Raw genomic sequence first — 14,825 nt, 5'->3', positions numbered from 1 at the left:
TTTTTATAATTTATTTAACATGTTGATATTAGTTTTAATAATGAACATGGTTCACGAACGTTGTTCACAAACATTATTTATGAATGTTAACGAGTTGAATATATATGTGTTCAAATTTGTTTGTTTAATTTAATTAATTAATCTTATATGTATTAAACTAATCTAAATAAATTTATACCAAATTGAATAGTAAACTTATTCTGAAACTATCAATTCATTTACTGTCCTAATTACTACTTGGGCAATTATAGATCTATCATTAACATCGAACTCTTTCTTTCAGTTGTTTATTATTATGTTTGTTACACAAGTAGGAACAATCAATTTGACTTTGACACTTCATCAACCTGAATTTAATGCAATTCATACCCTTGATTTACATCCCCTACTGGTATTCGCTTGTTTGTAACATCCACGTCCTCTCGAGATTGTACGGTAGTTAAAACGTAGATATTATCATATTAAATTAATTATGAGATTGAAACTCAGTCCATTTGAACATGTCTTTCTCTTTATTTTTATCTTAACCATTGTACTAATGATTAGTAATCATAGTACTAATAGTTAATATTCATACATAATTTATCTTTTCTGTGTTAGTCTAGGAATGAGTTGACGGAGGTACTATGACGAATAAATCATCTTTTTACCACATTATTTGTAACATCTACCCCACGGACATAGCTAAGATGATAAATAAATAAAAATTTGTCACTTGAGGTTGAATGATCGAATTTTGAAATTGACAAGGTTTAAATTTCTACACTGTTTAATTCATCTCCACATTCAATTACTTTCTCAGTCATCATAATTTACTCGCTCCATATTAATCCTAAGACATACTTACATGGCACTAGGCGAGCATTGCCTCTTCCTTTTTTTCTCTTACTTACAACGTCCACAACTTTGTTTAAATTTATACAGTTTGCATGTACGGATAAAAGACGATTCGTTTATCTCATTATCTTTGCTAATCCGCCTCAAGCTAATACGGTATATGTGACTATTAGCTATTAGTATATATGATCAAGACATGTTCAAAAATATTAAATTTCAACCCTAAATCTCATATAATAATATTTAATATCTCCACCGCTCATTCGAGACCTACAAAACTTCATTATGGAACTAATCTCTCGTGCGCATTGAAATTCATTTTCATCTGTTTTTCATCGACACTTTCCAACATCCATATGACTATGCATTTTAGCTCAAATTAAATTTAACTTATGGTCTTCATTCTTTAGAACAATTGGGATTTGACAATGCCGGTTTATGAGAACCGGGCCAATTGAGAATTGGGCCGGTCCAGGTACTCTTCACAGCGGACCCACAATTTCAACCAGTGGCGTGTTGCAACGTAATGCCTTCCCGCCCGATTCCGCGGCCTCAATTTAATCGAAGCCGATGCCGTAACTAAGCAGTCGAATACACTTGTTCATTACCTAATCTACCCCTACTACTTTTACCAAATTACCACCTCGCCCTTCACTCGCGCTCGTGACGGTGGCATTCTTTGATTCGCCCACAAAGCTTCCAGGAGCACAGAGCGCACCGCCGTCGCCGTCGCCGACGGGAGTGCTCTCGTCGGTGGGTCGATCCGGCTCGATCCGATCGTATCCGAAGACCTGTTCCTAGTTCAAGCAATCGGCCCTCGTCCATGGGAGACTCCGGAGGTTCCCCCAACTCGCCCCTCCATGACTTCCTCTTCTCCGTCTCCTCCGTCGTATCGTTGGGCGCGGAGAGGATTCGAAGCTGGATCCCTCCCTCCGGGTCGCTGCATATGGATGCGGATTTCGGGGAGAATTCCCAGCTGCGTGGTTCGTTCTTCTACGAGCCGTCGAGGGAACCTAGGGAAATCGAGATGCATTCCCCTCTCTACTACGCCGCCTGTACATTGGGCGGCATCGCCAGTTGTGGCCTTACTCATATGGCCGTCACCCCGCTCGACCTCGTCAAGTGCAATATGCAGGTAAGGTTCTTGAATTTTTGTGTTGGGGGCTAGGGTTCCTTTAATAGTTCTAAATTAGTGGACTGTCGAAGTGATTATGGAAGATTTCGAATTATTTAGTGTTGTTTGCTGCTTACCTTGGTTTCAAACTTGAAGATCAAGAAATTAACGAGTTAAGTTTGGATGAATCTTGTAGATCAAGTTATAAACCAGTTTGAATGAAGTAATGTTTGGCCCTACTGTATTTGATTGGATTCTGCGCATATTTATGGTCTACAAAATGAAATACCTGGAGATGAAGTAGTAGATTCTAAAGGACATAATGATCTGAGAGTGTACTCTACTTCTTTCATCACTATAAAACAGTTAGTATGAAAAAGTTAGAACCTTTTTAAAAGATATCATTTTGTCTGTTCCTCAAAGTCATGATTTTTGGGTTTGGGTTGTCGTTTGTTCAAGTTTTATGTTAGGATTTGATCGGAATTTACTGCATTCTCGCTTTATATAATAGTTAACAATTGTCCAATTTGGTTAGTGTTGTGGTCAGCTAAATATTGCACTATCCAGTTCTTGAATATAATTTTAGTATTTTATCATACTTGGTTGCATTAGTGCAATAGTTTGATGGATCCATACATCACATTTGTCTTTGTTTTACAATAACCTAACACAACTCTCCTCCTTTATCTAAGCTTGGGATTGATGAGGGTGGAGTGTGTTCGCTATGCTAGAGATTAAATATAGATGGCGATATAATAGGAGATCAAATCCAATGGCTTAAGAGTATCATATAGTCGATTCCACTTAGTGAGATAAATGCTTTGTTGTTGTTGTTGTGATACTTGGTTGCATTCTGTTTCTTAGATTATTAGATAGAATTTCATTTGCTAATATACTTGATCAACAACAAACTTCATTGACATTTTCTCTCACCATTTGTAAAAGTCAGATTGATCCAGCAAAGTTCAAGAACATCTTGGGAGGGTTTAGTGTTTTGTTAAAAGAACAAGGTTTTAGAGGCTTTTTCAAGGGTTGGGTGCCAACTTTGCTTGGTTATAGTGCCCAGGGTGGATGCAAATTTGGATTTTATGAGTTTTTCAAGAAGGTATACTCAGAGCTTTCTGGACCAGAACATGCTTCAAAGCATAAGACTCTCATTTACCTTGCGGGATCTGCTTCCGCTGAAATGATTGCTGTTGTGGCTCTTTGCCCCATGGAGGCAGTGAAGGTCAGGATCCAAACCCAACCAGGGTTTGCTAAAGGTTTGAGAGATGGCCTTCCCAAGTTTGTTGCATCAGAAGGTATTCCAGGGTATGAATTTGTAGGTGTGCGTATTTGTTAGCTTTGAAATCTTACCTTCAACTGTTGATTTGTTTATTCTTGCATTGAGATTGCAGACTTTACAAAGGACTAGTTCCACTATGGGGACGTCAGATTCCTTGTGAGCACACTTGATTCATTTTCAGCAATCTGTTTTTCACATAAAATACATACATGCTATACATATATCTCTTCTGCATTCTTTTGTAAGTTGCTAATCTTTTATGTGGAGAAATCCAAACAAGGTGTAGGATATTTTATATAAACTATATTAGATTAAAGTTGCTACTATGAGTAGGTGATCTAGTGAAACAAAATTTTGATTGTTTTCAATACTTTGATAATGAATGTATTTTAAAGGAAGGAATCTCATATCTTTATTATTTAATATGAAAATCATCTTTGTTGTTGCATATGCACTTAGCCAGTCCCTTTCATGTCTTTGAAATCTTGAAAATCTTAGTATTGCCAGCTGAGTTAACTGGATTTCTGTCACACTTTGCTTCCTAATTTTCTTAAACAAGCTATATATGCAATGACGTTCACAAAGTTTGTTCCCAGATTGAAATTTACCACTCTATAAGAAAAAATCTAAATCCCAAAATCATCATGGCCCTACTGTTTTCTTTTCATGTAAGTTGGAGCTAAACTACTACATTCCATTTGTCTTTTTATTGTCACTATGGTTTTGTTTTGCTTTGTTAAGGCCATTTTTTCCTTTAGTTAATTCACTAGCTTTTGTTCTTGGTTTTTCATAATTCTCAGGGCAAATCTGTATCTTATTCCATTATTCTCAACCTAATTACTCCCCCTTTCGCAATCCTCCCAAATGCCTCATTGATATGAGAGTCTTGTTCAATATGCTGCATTTTTTTCCGTTATAAACAATTTGGTAGTACAACAAGGAATCAAGGTCAGTTGTGTACCTAGGGCATTATTGGTTATTATTATTATTATTTCCCTTTTTTATACTAAAACAAGTAGCTATTTGGGGCTCTTCAAGTATAATTGAAGATGGTAATGGATCATTGTATTATTTCTCTGCCTCAGCTACTATTATCAAAACAAAGCAAAGTTGACATTTTGAAAGAAAAGGACCTTTCTCCTTGTTCACTTTACTAGTGTTTTGTTGCATGCATATGAATTCATGGAAAACTTTGTAGATACAATGATGAAATTTGCTTCTTTTGAGACGATTGTTGAAATGATATACAAGCATGTCATTCCCAAACCAAAGGAAGAATGTAGCAAACCACTACAGCTGGCCGTGAGCTTTGCTGGTGGCTATATGGCCGGAGTATTGTGTGCTGTGGTTTCTCACCCTGCGGACAACCTCGTCTCCTTTCTGAACAATACAAAAGAAGCTACTATCACTGATGTTAGTAATCGGTCTCACAAATTCTCTTGCTACGATTCAAGCTGCGCTTCTGAGGTCAAGTGCTTTTCTCTTGCAGGCTGTAAGACGGCTTGGTTTGCACGGCCTTTTTACGCGTGGTCTTCTCCTTCGCATTGTGATGATTGGCACTCTGACGGGAGCACAATGGGGAATCTACGACACCTTCAAAGTTCTCATTGGCCTGTAAGCTTTTATCTTCACTCGGAACTGCTACGTGATGTGGAAACTATTTAATCTTTTGCTAATTCTTCAGGCCAACGACTGGCGGTGTTGCCCCCCGTCCAACCGTTTCAAGTGAAAAACATGCAAAACAAAGCTGATAGTCTCCACCATGTTTTCCAGTTCTCAGAGGCACGTTCTTCATATTTTCTACCATCTTTTCTTAGACGCATTTTAGACATTACAAAATGAGGCAGTTCAATACCAAAACAATATCTGTCAAATGCTGTTCCAATTCTAAAGTTTTGTTTGTTTGTTTGTTTCTTCGCTTGCTATTCTTTTAGTGCCAGCAGAATCCAAATTGCTGTAACAGTCTTTTCATAAATAACAATTTTTCTTTTGCTTTTGACCATCTGTTGTTGTGTTCATGTTGGATTCTATGTTTTTTTTTTTTTTATATTCAGTCAAAACTATTTATGAAGTGCTCAATGTCTATAATGGCTGCGCTGCGAAATCTACGACCGACAGTGCAGAACGACCTGATGCTCTATGATTCCAACTGGTAGAGGTAAGAGAAGGATGTCTAAGTCAACCCTACATTTAAGAATCATTCCTAGACCATTTCTCCTTTTCTATTTATCTTTTTTTATAATTCAAGTGTTCGACCTTATTATTGAAAATACATTGACCATTGAACATTACATTTATCACGGAATAAGTTCAAAAAATATTTATATAATATAATATAATTAAATTTACAAGTCAACGTCTACAAAGAATGATTAGGACATTAGCATAGTTACATCAAATTAATAGTGCATAAATGCTTGTTTAAAGTCAGCCCATGCTATGTGCCATAAAATTTATTTGAAACAATTATGAATTGTTTTGGCCGACTTGATTGCATGCTTACTTAAATGCCTCACCTACCATCATCTCCTCGTCTAAGGACATCTCCAATGATTAAAATTCTAAATGAGTTTTTTTCAAGATCTCAATATGTCACATCAATAATATGAAAGTTCATTGAAATATCTTCAATAGTTAAAACTCTAAATGAGCTTTCTTATGATCCAAAGAGATCCAAAACTTATGTTATAGCATGAGTTGCATGACTTCATGCATGTTGCATCAAATTTGATACCAAAGAACAGGTTTGTGTTTTCACTACTGTTCTTAAATTACAAATCTCAAACCTCATCTCTATAATGGTTCAAAACTTTTTATTCAGTTTTTTTAATTTTACAAACCTCTTATAAATCTTACATTGAAGATGCCCTAAGAGAATGGAAAATATCACTCACTCACATAGATAAATTTTAAGAGACAAAGGGCTAGATACTTGAATTATTTTTTTTAAAAAAAAAAAAAAACCTAAACCCCTCAAATAATATCACATACCTAAGAAGTAATGCCTTTTCTTTATATTTTTTAGACAAGTGTTAATGATTAATTATTTACTGATTATATCTAACAAAATATTAAAAATATGCTAAATTATATAAATTATTAATTTTTATAAATAATTAATTTAAATACTTTGAATTCAACTTGAAAAATATGAATACATTACACGTAAATAGATCAATGGATGTAGATACTAATATGAGTAAGAGCGATTATATGAAAAAAAATGAAATAATTAAGTAATAAAAAGATATCAAAAATAAAATGTACATAACACATCATTAGCCAAGTGGAGCAGATTAAAAAGTCCCCATATCCTATTATACTTACCACATTACATAAGAAAGAAAGCACATTTATAGATGAAGTATAATAATAATAATAATAATAATAATAATACCTCCTGAATTTCGGCTCTAGATGAAGATGTAAATTGTCAAATAAAACGTATATCGATTCACTATCTAGCGACTTCAGTGCATAGTGCTTAATGTGTGTCTGCATTGTAAATTCCTTTAACATATTTTGTTTTATGGTCTGTGATTTAAAAGTGACTTAAATTTAAAAAATTTTAATTAATTTTTTGAACCTATATATAACTAATCTATAATATTCTTTTAGGACCATCCTAGATGGTTGGTGCTCTTGGACCGCCCCTCAGGCCCATCCGATATAGAGAGGTAGCACTTATCGACTAAATTATAAGAGTAATTTAAATTACTGAAAATAAAAAACGATAGCACCGAATAAACTCAACGATAAACATCTAACACCTACTAATTTCACCCCCGGATCCAATAGTATGTAAGCAATGACGGATTGGGCTGGGGCCCATTAGCTTATATCTGACAAATTATTCAAGAGGAATTGGGCTCCCAAATCCGGGGCCTCGAAGCACGTGTAGCTCACGTGCGAGGAGCCTGCGCTTGCGAAGCCTGCGGCGGTGCCCGTGGTCCGGCCGGCGGCCGCAGCCCGCTCCAGCGACTGCACCTGGCTCTTCAGGAACTTCATGTAGTGGATGGCCTCATCCAGCATCGACGCCGTGTCCATCTTGGTCCCACCGGGCACCAGCTGCTGCAGGATCCTGATCCGCTCGCTGATCCGCTCCCTCCGGTGGCGGGCGGCCACGCTCTGCGGGTCCTTCGATATCCGCACGTTACGCCGCTTCGGCGGCTTGACCGACTCCGGGTCGATCTGGATGGGCTGCAGCGCCGCCATCCGGAACATCATCTCCCGCATGTCCGCCACCGACGGCCTCTCGCAGAGCCCCTCGCCCGAGGAGTTCAGCAGAAGCTGCGTCGGGAAAGAAGAGGCTCCGGTATTGGAGAGCTCCGGCGAGAGGGAGTACCCGAGCTGTTGCGACTGCAGCACAGGTGTTTGTGAAAATTCCCTTAGCTTCTCCATCCCCATCGCCACTGTTTCCAAGTCCATCTGAGCACTTGTTGCGTACTCCAAATCCATCGGCACATCCACTGCCACCAATTACGATTCTGAAAGCAAAGGAATTGCCGATGCAGGAGAGGAGGAGCTGAACTGGGAATTGTTTCAGAAGCTTGCGGAGAGGAAGATATCTATAATTGACAAGTATTTCTCATGAATTTTCAAACTTTCCCTTGCAATGCTGCTCCACGCCAATGCTGTAGCCTTTATATAATATGCTTTCAACTATTCTTTATAAGACATGGAATTTATTCATACAAGATATGCATTATAAATTGTTTTTTTTCTATACTAAAATATTAGACCTGCATTTTATCTCATTTTGATAAGCTTATGTCATTTTGATAAGCATATAAATGGTAACAAATGTTGCCTGCTTGCAGTGTGATACTATTAGCAGACTCTTACTAGGTTGCTCCTCAACCTCCCACAAAACTCAGACATGCTTGAAGAAATCATTAGAACACAAAATTTTATGATAAATCAATGGTGTTATTTATGAAGAATTTACTTTGTCTTGTTAAGTTTTTTTGGTCCTTTTAGTTTGACCCACTCATAAACACTTAGTTATCCAAGCTTAATCGTCAATTTAGTCTTTGAGTTTAAAATCATTTTTTTTCCCACTGAATTCTTGTAGAACAAGGGGCAAAGTAGCAGTATCTACCAGTGTAAGGATCCAACTTGGAAACAAATCTAAATTTCCTCACTGTTTTGACAGTTCCTCATTAATATTTTATGCATATTTCTGGGCAGAGCAACTGATGCATGCACCAGGAAGGCAAGGTTCACATGGAGAGGAACAGAAGTCTAAAGTCAGCTGAGGCTCTCAAATGACAGTGCCTACACGTGTCAGTGATATTGAGCTGATGGCCCACAGGTGATCTTCCCATATCCTGCCTCACCTTCTGATCCTTCATAGATTATGTAAATTATTATGTTCTCCATCCACTGTTCCTGTTCTTTCAATTTTAGTCGATCTGGCCGGTGCCAAGACCTTTCTAACAAGCACAGAAGTTTTTTTCAAAAGAAATTGGTATGATAATGACCTGAAATCTATTTTTCTATCAACACTTCCGTACTACTTAGTCTGAAAATTAAACACATTTCAACTTAAGTTCTGTTTGATGAATTTTCCCCACTCATTAGTTAAATACTTCATCAGATTGGACAGACCATATCTCACTTGGTCAGAATGAACAGTGCTGTCAAATTGTGAATTCATGAATAGGGTTCTACATTTAGATCGTTCTTTATATGATGATTTGAGAATTAAGAAATGCTCTGTGGTTATGGTTGTCCCTTTGTGTTTAAATGTATTTGCTCCTGACATCAGAAAGCATCTAGAGTAAAAAACCAAAGATTGCTATCATCTGTTTGAGTAATGATTGCCAAGTTCTCTATTGCTTTGATCCTTACAATGAGTAAAATGCACTCTTTGTACCTATCATTTTCATTTTCTTTAGGTTTCTTAAAGTTATTACTTCGTTCTTCTACTGACCATTTACAGGAAGTAACAATCTTCTCCTGTATTATAAGTTGGAGCTTGAAAAGGAAAAAAAGAGGTTGACAACAATTATTATATGAGTTGGATGCTAATGAGTTCATCCACATAATTAAATTGCCAGATGCTCAGAACTTGGACATGGCTCTGAGGGGACCGTCACCACTGGATTGGGTTCTTCAAATCTGACAGGATCTATGCGACCTTCGCAACGACGATAGTGAGTACTGATTGAAGATTTGGTGGTTTGGAAAATTAAACATTCCCTGCTCATCTTTCACCTCTCTAGAGAATCACTCTTACTTCATAAGTCTTATATCATTCAGTGAGTTGGCCTACATTGCATCAGTGTTTGTAATTCTCTTTTTTTTTTTTTTTTTACCTTTTGTTTTTCTATCAATAATTCTATGTGAATTCTCCCACCTCCTCAGCTCATACCTCATCCTTGGACCTCGATTCCTTTCCCTGTCTTGCCAAAAGTCCATTAAGTCTTGAAAACAACAGGAAATATGATTGAGTAGCTTGTTCAAATCAACAACATACTCCTCGTCGGCTACCCTCTCCTGTTCTCCTTGTTACTTGGAGTGGTCCCTCTCAATAATTAATTATCTTCTCTTCTCCCATCCTCACTTTATTTAGACGCGCTCTGTCGTTTTTTCGAAAGAATCGGTCAGTTCAAATGTGATTTATGTGTTTAGCTGTAGTAATCAGTTGGTTGCACTGACTGGTCCAGTTTTAAAAAGCATGGCTTCTCTTGAAACTTCGTGATTTTAATGTTGATTAGTAATCTGAATGAGTTAAACTTCAGAATTTTACCTCTTTACTTCTTTAAAGCACTGCTTTTAGTTAAATTTCAGGGTTTTGGTGTTTATCAATAATCTGAATGACCTAAATTGTAAAATTTCAATTCTAGAAAACATTGCTTCTCGTGAAACTTGATGATTTTAGTGTTGATCAATAATCTGAGTGAGTTAACCTGCCTAATTTAACTCTGTACCTCTTTAAAAACACTGCTTCTGGTGAAATTGTATGGTTTTGGTGTTTATCTTTTAATTAATGAGCTAAACTGGAATATTTCAGGGGGCGTTTGGTTTAGGGGAATAGGAGTGGAGAATGGGAATGAGAATCATTGATTGTTATTGTTAATGTTTGGATTATAGGAATAGGAATACAAATAAGGGAATGAATCCTTGAAATTGGGTAATAACTCATTCCCATGTACCTCCCCTTCAATGAGTCATTACCTTATTTCCATCAATCAAAATATTCTCTTATTCCAAAAATACCCTTGACTTAAAACTAAAATTTTCTCCCTTAATATCAAATATCAAAATATATTTATTTATTTATTTTCTTTCATATCACTTCTCTCTCCTTGTTCTCTCTCATCATATTTTCTCTCTCATCATTTTATCACACACATTCTCTCTCCTTATCTCTCCTATCACACTCTCTTTCCTCTTTTTCTCATTACACTTTCTCTCTCCTCAATCTCTTCTATCGCACTCTCTTCCTTCTTTTTTTTTCATCATACTTTCTCTCTGTTCAATCTTTTCCATCACACTCTCTTTTTTCTTTTTTTTTTCTCATTACACTTTTGCTCTCATCACACTTTCTCCCTCCTCAATCTCTCTTGTTACACTCCCTCCTTTTTTTTCCTTAACACACTTTCTCTCTCATCATACTTTCTCCCTCATCATACTTTCTCTCTCCTCAATCTCTCTCATCACACTCACTATTTTCTTTTTTTTCTCATCACACTTTCTCTCTCATCACATTTTCTCTCTCACCATACTTTCTCTCTCATCACACACACTCTCTCTCATCACACACTCTCTCCTCATTTTTTCTCATTATATTTTCTCTCTCTGCATCCTCTCCCATCATACTTTCTCTCACATCATATTTTCTCTCTCATCATGATCTCTCCTATCACACTCTCTTTTCTCATTTTCTCTCGTCACACTTTCTCTCTCATCATACTTTCTCTCTCTTTATTCTCTCTCATCATATTTTTTCTCTCATCATACTTTCTCTCTCATCATTCTCTTTCATCATATTTTTCTCTCACATTCATTTTTCTCTCACATCTAATTTTTTCTCTTATTTTCCTTTAAGGGTAAAAAAGAAAATTTTGATTTATTCCGATAGAAAATATGCAACTAATCAAACATTGCTTTTAAGAGTGATATCCATGCTCATACCCATTCTCATTCCACAATACAATGATTCTCATTCCGATTCCTATTCCTAGGAAAGAACCAAACACCTTTTCAGTTTTAGAAAACATTGCTTCTCGTGAAACTCCATGATTTTAATGTTGATCAGTAATCTGAATGAGTTAAACTGTAAAATTTTAACTCTTTACCTCTTTAAAAACACTGCTTCTAGAGAAATTGAATGGTTTGGATGTCATCAGTAATCTGAATGAGCTAAACTGCAATATTTCAGTTTAGAAAACATTGCTTATCGTGAAACTTCATGATTTTACTGTTAAGTTGATCAGTAATCTGAATGAGTTAAATTACAAAATTTTACCTCTTTATCTCTTTAAAAACGATGTTTCTAGCGAAATTTCATGATTTTGGTGTTTATTAGTAATCTGAATGAGCTAAACTACAAAATTTGAGTTCTTGAAAGATGATTTTTTTAGTGTTGAATTGATCAGTAATCTGAATGAGTTAAACTGCAGAATTTCACCTCTTTAAAACAGTGTTTAGTGAATTTCATGGTTTTGGTGTTTATCAGTAATCTGAATGAGCTAAACCGTAAAATTCCAATTCTAAAAAACATTGCTTCTCGTGAAACTTTATGATTCAAGTGTTGATAATCAAAATGAATGAGTTAAACTGCATAATTTTATCTCTTTACCTCTTTAAACATGCATTGATATCGTTTCTTTGTCAAGAAGCTTGAGATCAGTGGAGGACCACAAAGTCGATCATACCATCTGCTTCTGAAAGCCCATTGCCTTCTCTCCGTTTCACCCTTCCATCATCATGCAAGTGTGAGCTTGAAGTGATTTTGTAGGAGCCACCAGATTACATGTTTGAACTAACCTTTGAAAAGCAAAAGAAAATCTCCACAAGGAAATTGATCTCTGGAAACTTAATTCTTGTTCGTCATTATTGGTTGTTTTTATTGCATCCGGTATCCCTCCAAAACTTCGTTCCTCTTTGCACCGTTTGATTTTGAATCCAATCTTCGTGTACTGGGCTTAGAAGCCGAGTATCATTTGGTTCCAGACGCATCTTCTCTGTGTAAGATTCTCAGATCGAATACTATGCAACTCTGAATTGGTTTGTTGAGCACTATACAATCCCGAGGACTGTACGACTCCGAATTTGATTCCCGAGTACTCTTGATTTTCACCAATCATCTTTATTTCTCGAGTCTGAAGCTTAGTAACATTCGTTAACCCCTTAGGCCCGACCCATCCAGATCTAGGTCGGTCCACCCAAACACCTCCTTTAATCGTGGATTATTATAGGTATATTGCATGTGTTCGGGCTTTCACTCCATTAATTCTAAAGATAAACTGTCTTCCCCTTGATTCGTCTACTAAGAAGTTGGCCTCTAAAATATTCATCGTCGTTGGGATTCAAATTCAGATTTTTCTAATTTATTCTCCTAAATGTTTTACCATTGTCAACAGTTGTAGAGTGTAAAATTTTTAGTGTAATTACTCAACCACTTAAGTGAAATTTCAGAATACTTATCATATCACGTGCCTCGTACCCATTTTACCTCTCTTATTATTCCAACTGTAGCAGTCTACCAATTCATTAAGAATAATCACTACTATTAATATAGTGAGTCAAATTGATATTTGACTATGAATATAATCAAGAGAATTAGACAAATATATAGGTCTTAGTTCCATGTAATCCGAGCTCTTCAGGTCTATCAATCGATTTTGGTCAAAATTGATTGATGGACATCGATTGATGGGGATAGAGAGAGCTTGAATGACATTGAATCAAGTCTGATGTGTTTGTCTAGTTCTCTTGATTATATTCAAACTCTTAAATATCAATTTGACATGCTATATTGAAAGCAATGATTTTTTTAAATACTAATGTGTCCAAAGAATCTGATTCATGTTTAAAAAAAATCATTACCCTCAATATAGTGGATTAAATTGATGTTACTGATATGAATATAATCAGAAGAACTAGAGGAATACACAGAACCTTATTCATATTATTCTAACCTTCTAAGTTCATCAGTCGATTTTAACTAAAATTGGTCAAAATTGATTGATAGATCTAGAGATATCGGAATGACATAAAACAAGTTACTATGTGTTCATCTAGTTTTCTTGATTATATCAAAGTTTTCAAGTGTTATTTTCATAAGCCATATTGAGAGCAACAATTTTTTTAACACAAATGTGTTTAAAAAATTTGATCCGCGTTCAAAAAAAATATCTGCTCTCAATATAGAGTAAAATTGATATTTGAGGGTATGAATATAATCAAGAGAACTAAACAAACACATAAAATATAGCTCTATATTATTCCGAGCTCTCTAAATCTATCAACCGATTTTAGCTGAAATTGGTCAAAACAGTCTGATAAACTTAGAGAGCTTGGAATGACATGAAATAATATCTTATGTGTTCGTCTAATTCCCTTGATTATATCTGCATCCTCAAATGTAATTTCCATATATCATATTGAGAGCATAAATATTTTTTTTAACACAAATGTGTTCAAAAAATCACTGCTCTTAATATAATGAGTTAAATTGATGTTTGAGAGTATGTATATAATTAGGAAAATTAGACGAATACATAAAACATGATTTTATATCATTTTGAGCTCTTAGGTTTTTTTGTTGAAACTAGTCAAAACCAATTGATGAATCTAGAGATCTCAGAATGACATGAAACTAGTACTTATGTGTTTATCTAGTTTTCCTAATTATAACTCCATCCTCAAAAGTCATTTCCATATGTCATATTAAGAGCAACAATTTTTTTTAACATGAATGTGTGCAAAAAATCTGATTCGTATTCAAAAAATCACTACTCTCAGTACATTATATCAAATTGAAGTTTGAGTGCATAAATATAATTATGAGAATTAGATGAACATATAGAACCTGGTTCTATGTCATTCGAAGCTCTTTAGGTCTATCAGTCAATTTTAAGTAAAACAGTTGATAAACTTAAAGAGATCAGAATGATATGAAATCGAGTCCTATGTATTAATCTAGTTATCCTAATTCTATTCATACTCAAACATCAATTTGAGACACTAAATCGAGAGCAATGGTTTTTTTTTAATACAAGTCAAATTTTTTAATCGATTGCTACAATGTAGCAATTAGCACATTAAGATTTCGAATATGTAGCAATCAATTAAGTTCAACACAGATAGAAGTATGACATATATGATTTGATAATTTTAAAATTTGGATATATGATTTAGATATTCCAGAATTTTATCGACATTGTTTGTTAATTTGCTGTTGAATCTATAATGAGCTTTTAATTTTAAATGTATATTTTTATTTTATAATAAATTGAATATTAATTAAATTAAAATGTTATTTAGTATTTTTTTTTTAAAAAATCAACTAATGTATTAGTTTATCAATTAATAATATTTAAGTTTAATAACTAATATGCTTATGATCTTTGTCAG

At 35.1% G+C, this 14,825-nt stretch overlaps 2 protein-coding genes across 4 annotated transcripts; one reads left to right on the top strand and one right to left on the bottom strand.

Annotated features, from left to right (window-relative positions):
* Nucleotides 1-1,480: 1,480 nt before the first annotated feature.
* LOC122043020 (mitochondrial phosphate carrier protein 3, mitochondrial-like) lies at nucleotides 1,481-5,238 on the top strand. Of its 3 annotated transcripts, none has more exons than XM_042603456.1 (6): nucleotides 1,481-1,972; nucleotides 2,901-3,252; nucleotides 3,342-3,392; nucleotides 4,435-4,649; nucleotides 4,726-4,850; nucleotides 4,921-5,238. In XM_042603456.1, exons 1-6 carry the CDS (start codon nucleotides 1,661-1,663, stop codon nucleotides 4,985-4,987), a joined length of 1,122 nt encoding a protein of 373 aa, XP_042459390.1. In that variant the 5' UTR covers nucleotides 1,481-1,660; the 3' UTR covers nucleotides 4,988-5,238. The 3 variants fall into 3 exon arrangements, with proteins under 3 accessions (XP_042459390.1, XP_042459389.1, XP_042459391.1); XM_042603455.1 differs by having other exon boundaries at nucleotides 2,901-3,262; nucleotides 3,349-3,392; XM_042603457.1 differs by having other exon boundaries at nucleotides 2,897-3,262; nucleotides 3,349-3,392.
* A 1,741-nt stretch (nucleotides 5,239-6,979) lies between these two features.
* Nucleotides 6,980-7,890, bottom strand: LOC122043019 (transcription factor HEC2-like). The gene has a single exon (XM_042603454.1). The coding sequence runs from the start codon at nucleotides 7,692-7,694 to the stop codon at nucleotides 7,068-7,070; it is 627 nt and encodes a 208-aa protein (XP_042459388.1). The 5' UTR covers nucleotides 7,695-7,890; the 3' UTR covers nucleotides 6,980-7,067.
* Nucleotides 7,891-14,825: the final 6,935 nt, after the last annotated feature.

Source organism: Zingiber officinale, chromosome 2A (assembly GCF_018446385.1).
Source record: "Zingiber officinale cultivar Zhangliang chromosome 2A, Zo_v1.1, whole genome shotgun sequence".
NCBI lineage: Eukaryota > Viridiplantae > Streptophyta > Magnoliopsida > Zingiberales > Zingiberaceae > Zingiber > Zingiber officinale.
Note: the sequence above shows the minus strand (reverse complement) of the source record. Positions and strands in the feature narration are given on the sequence as shown.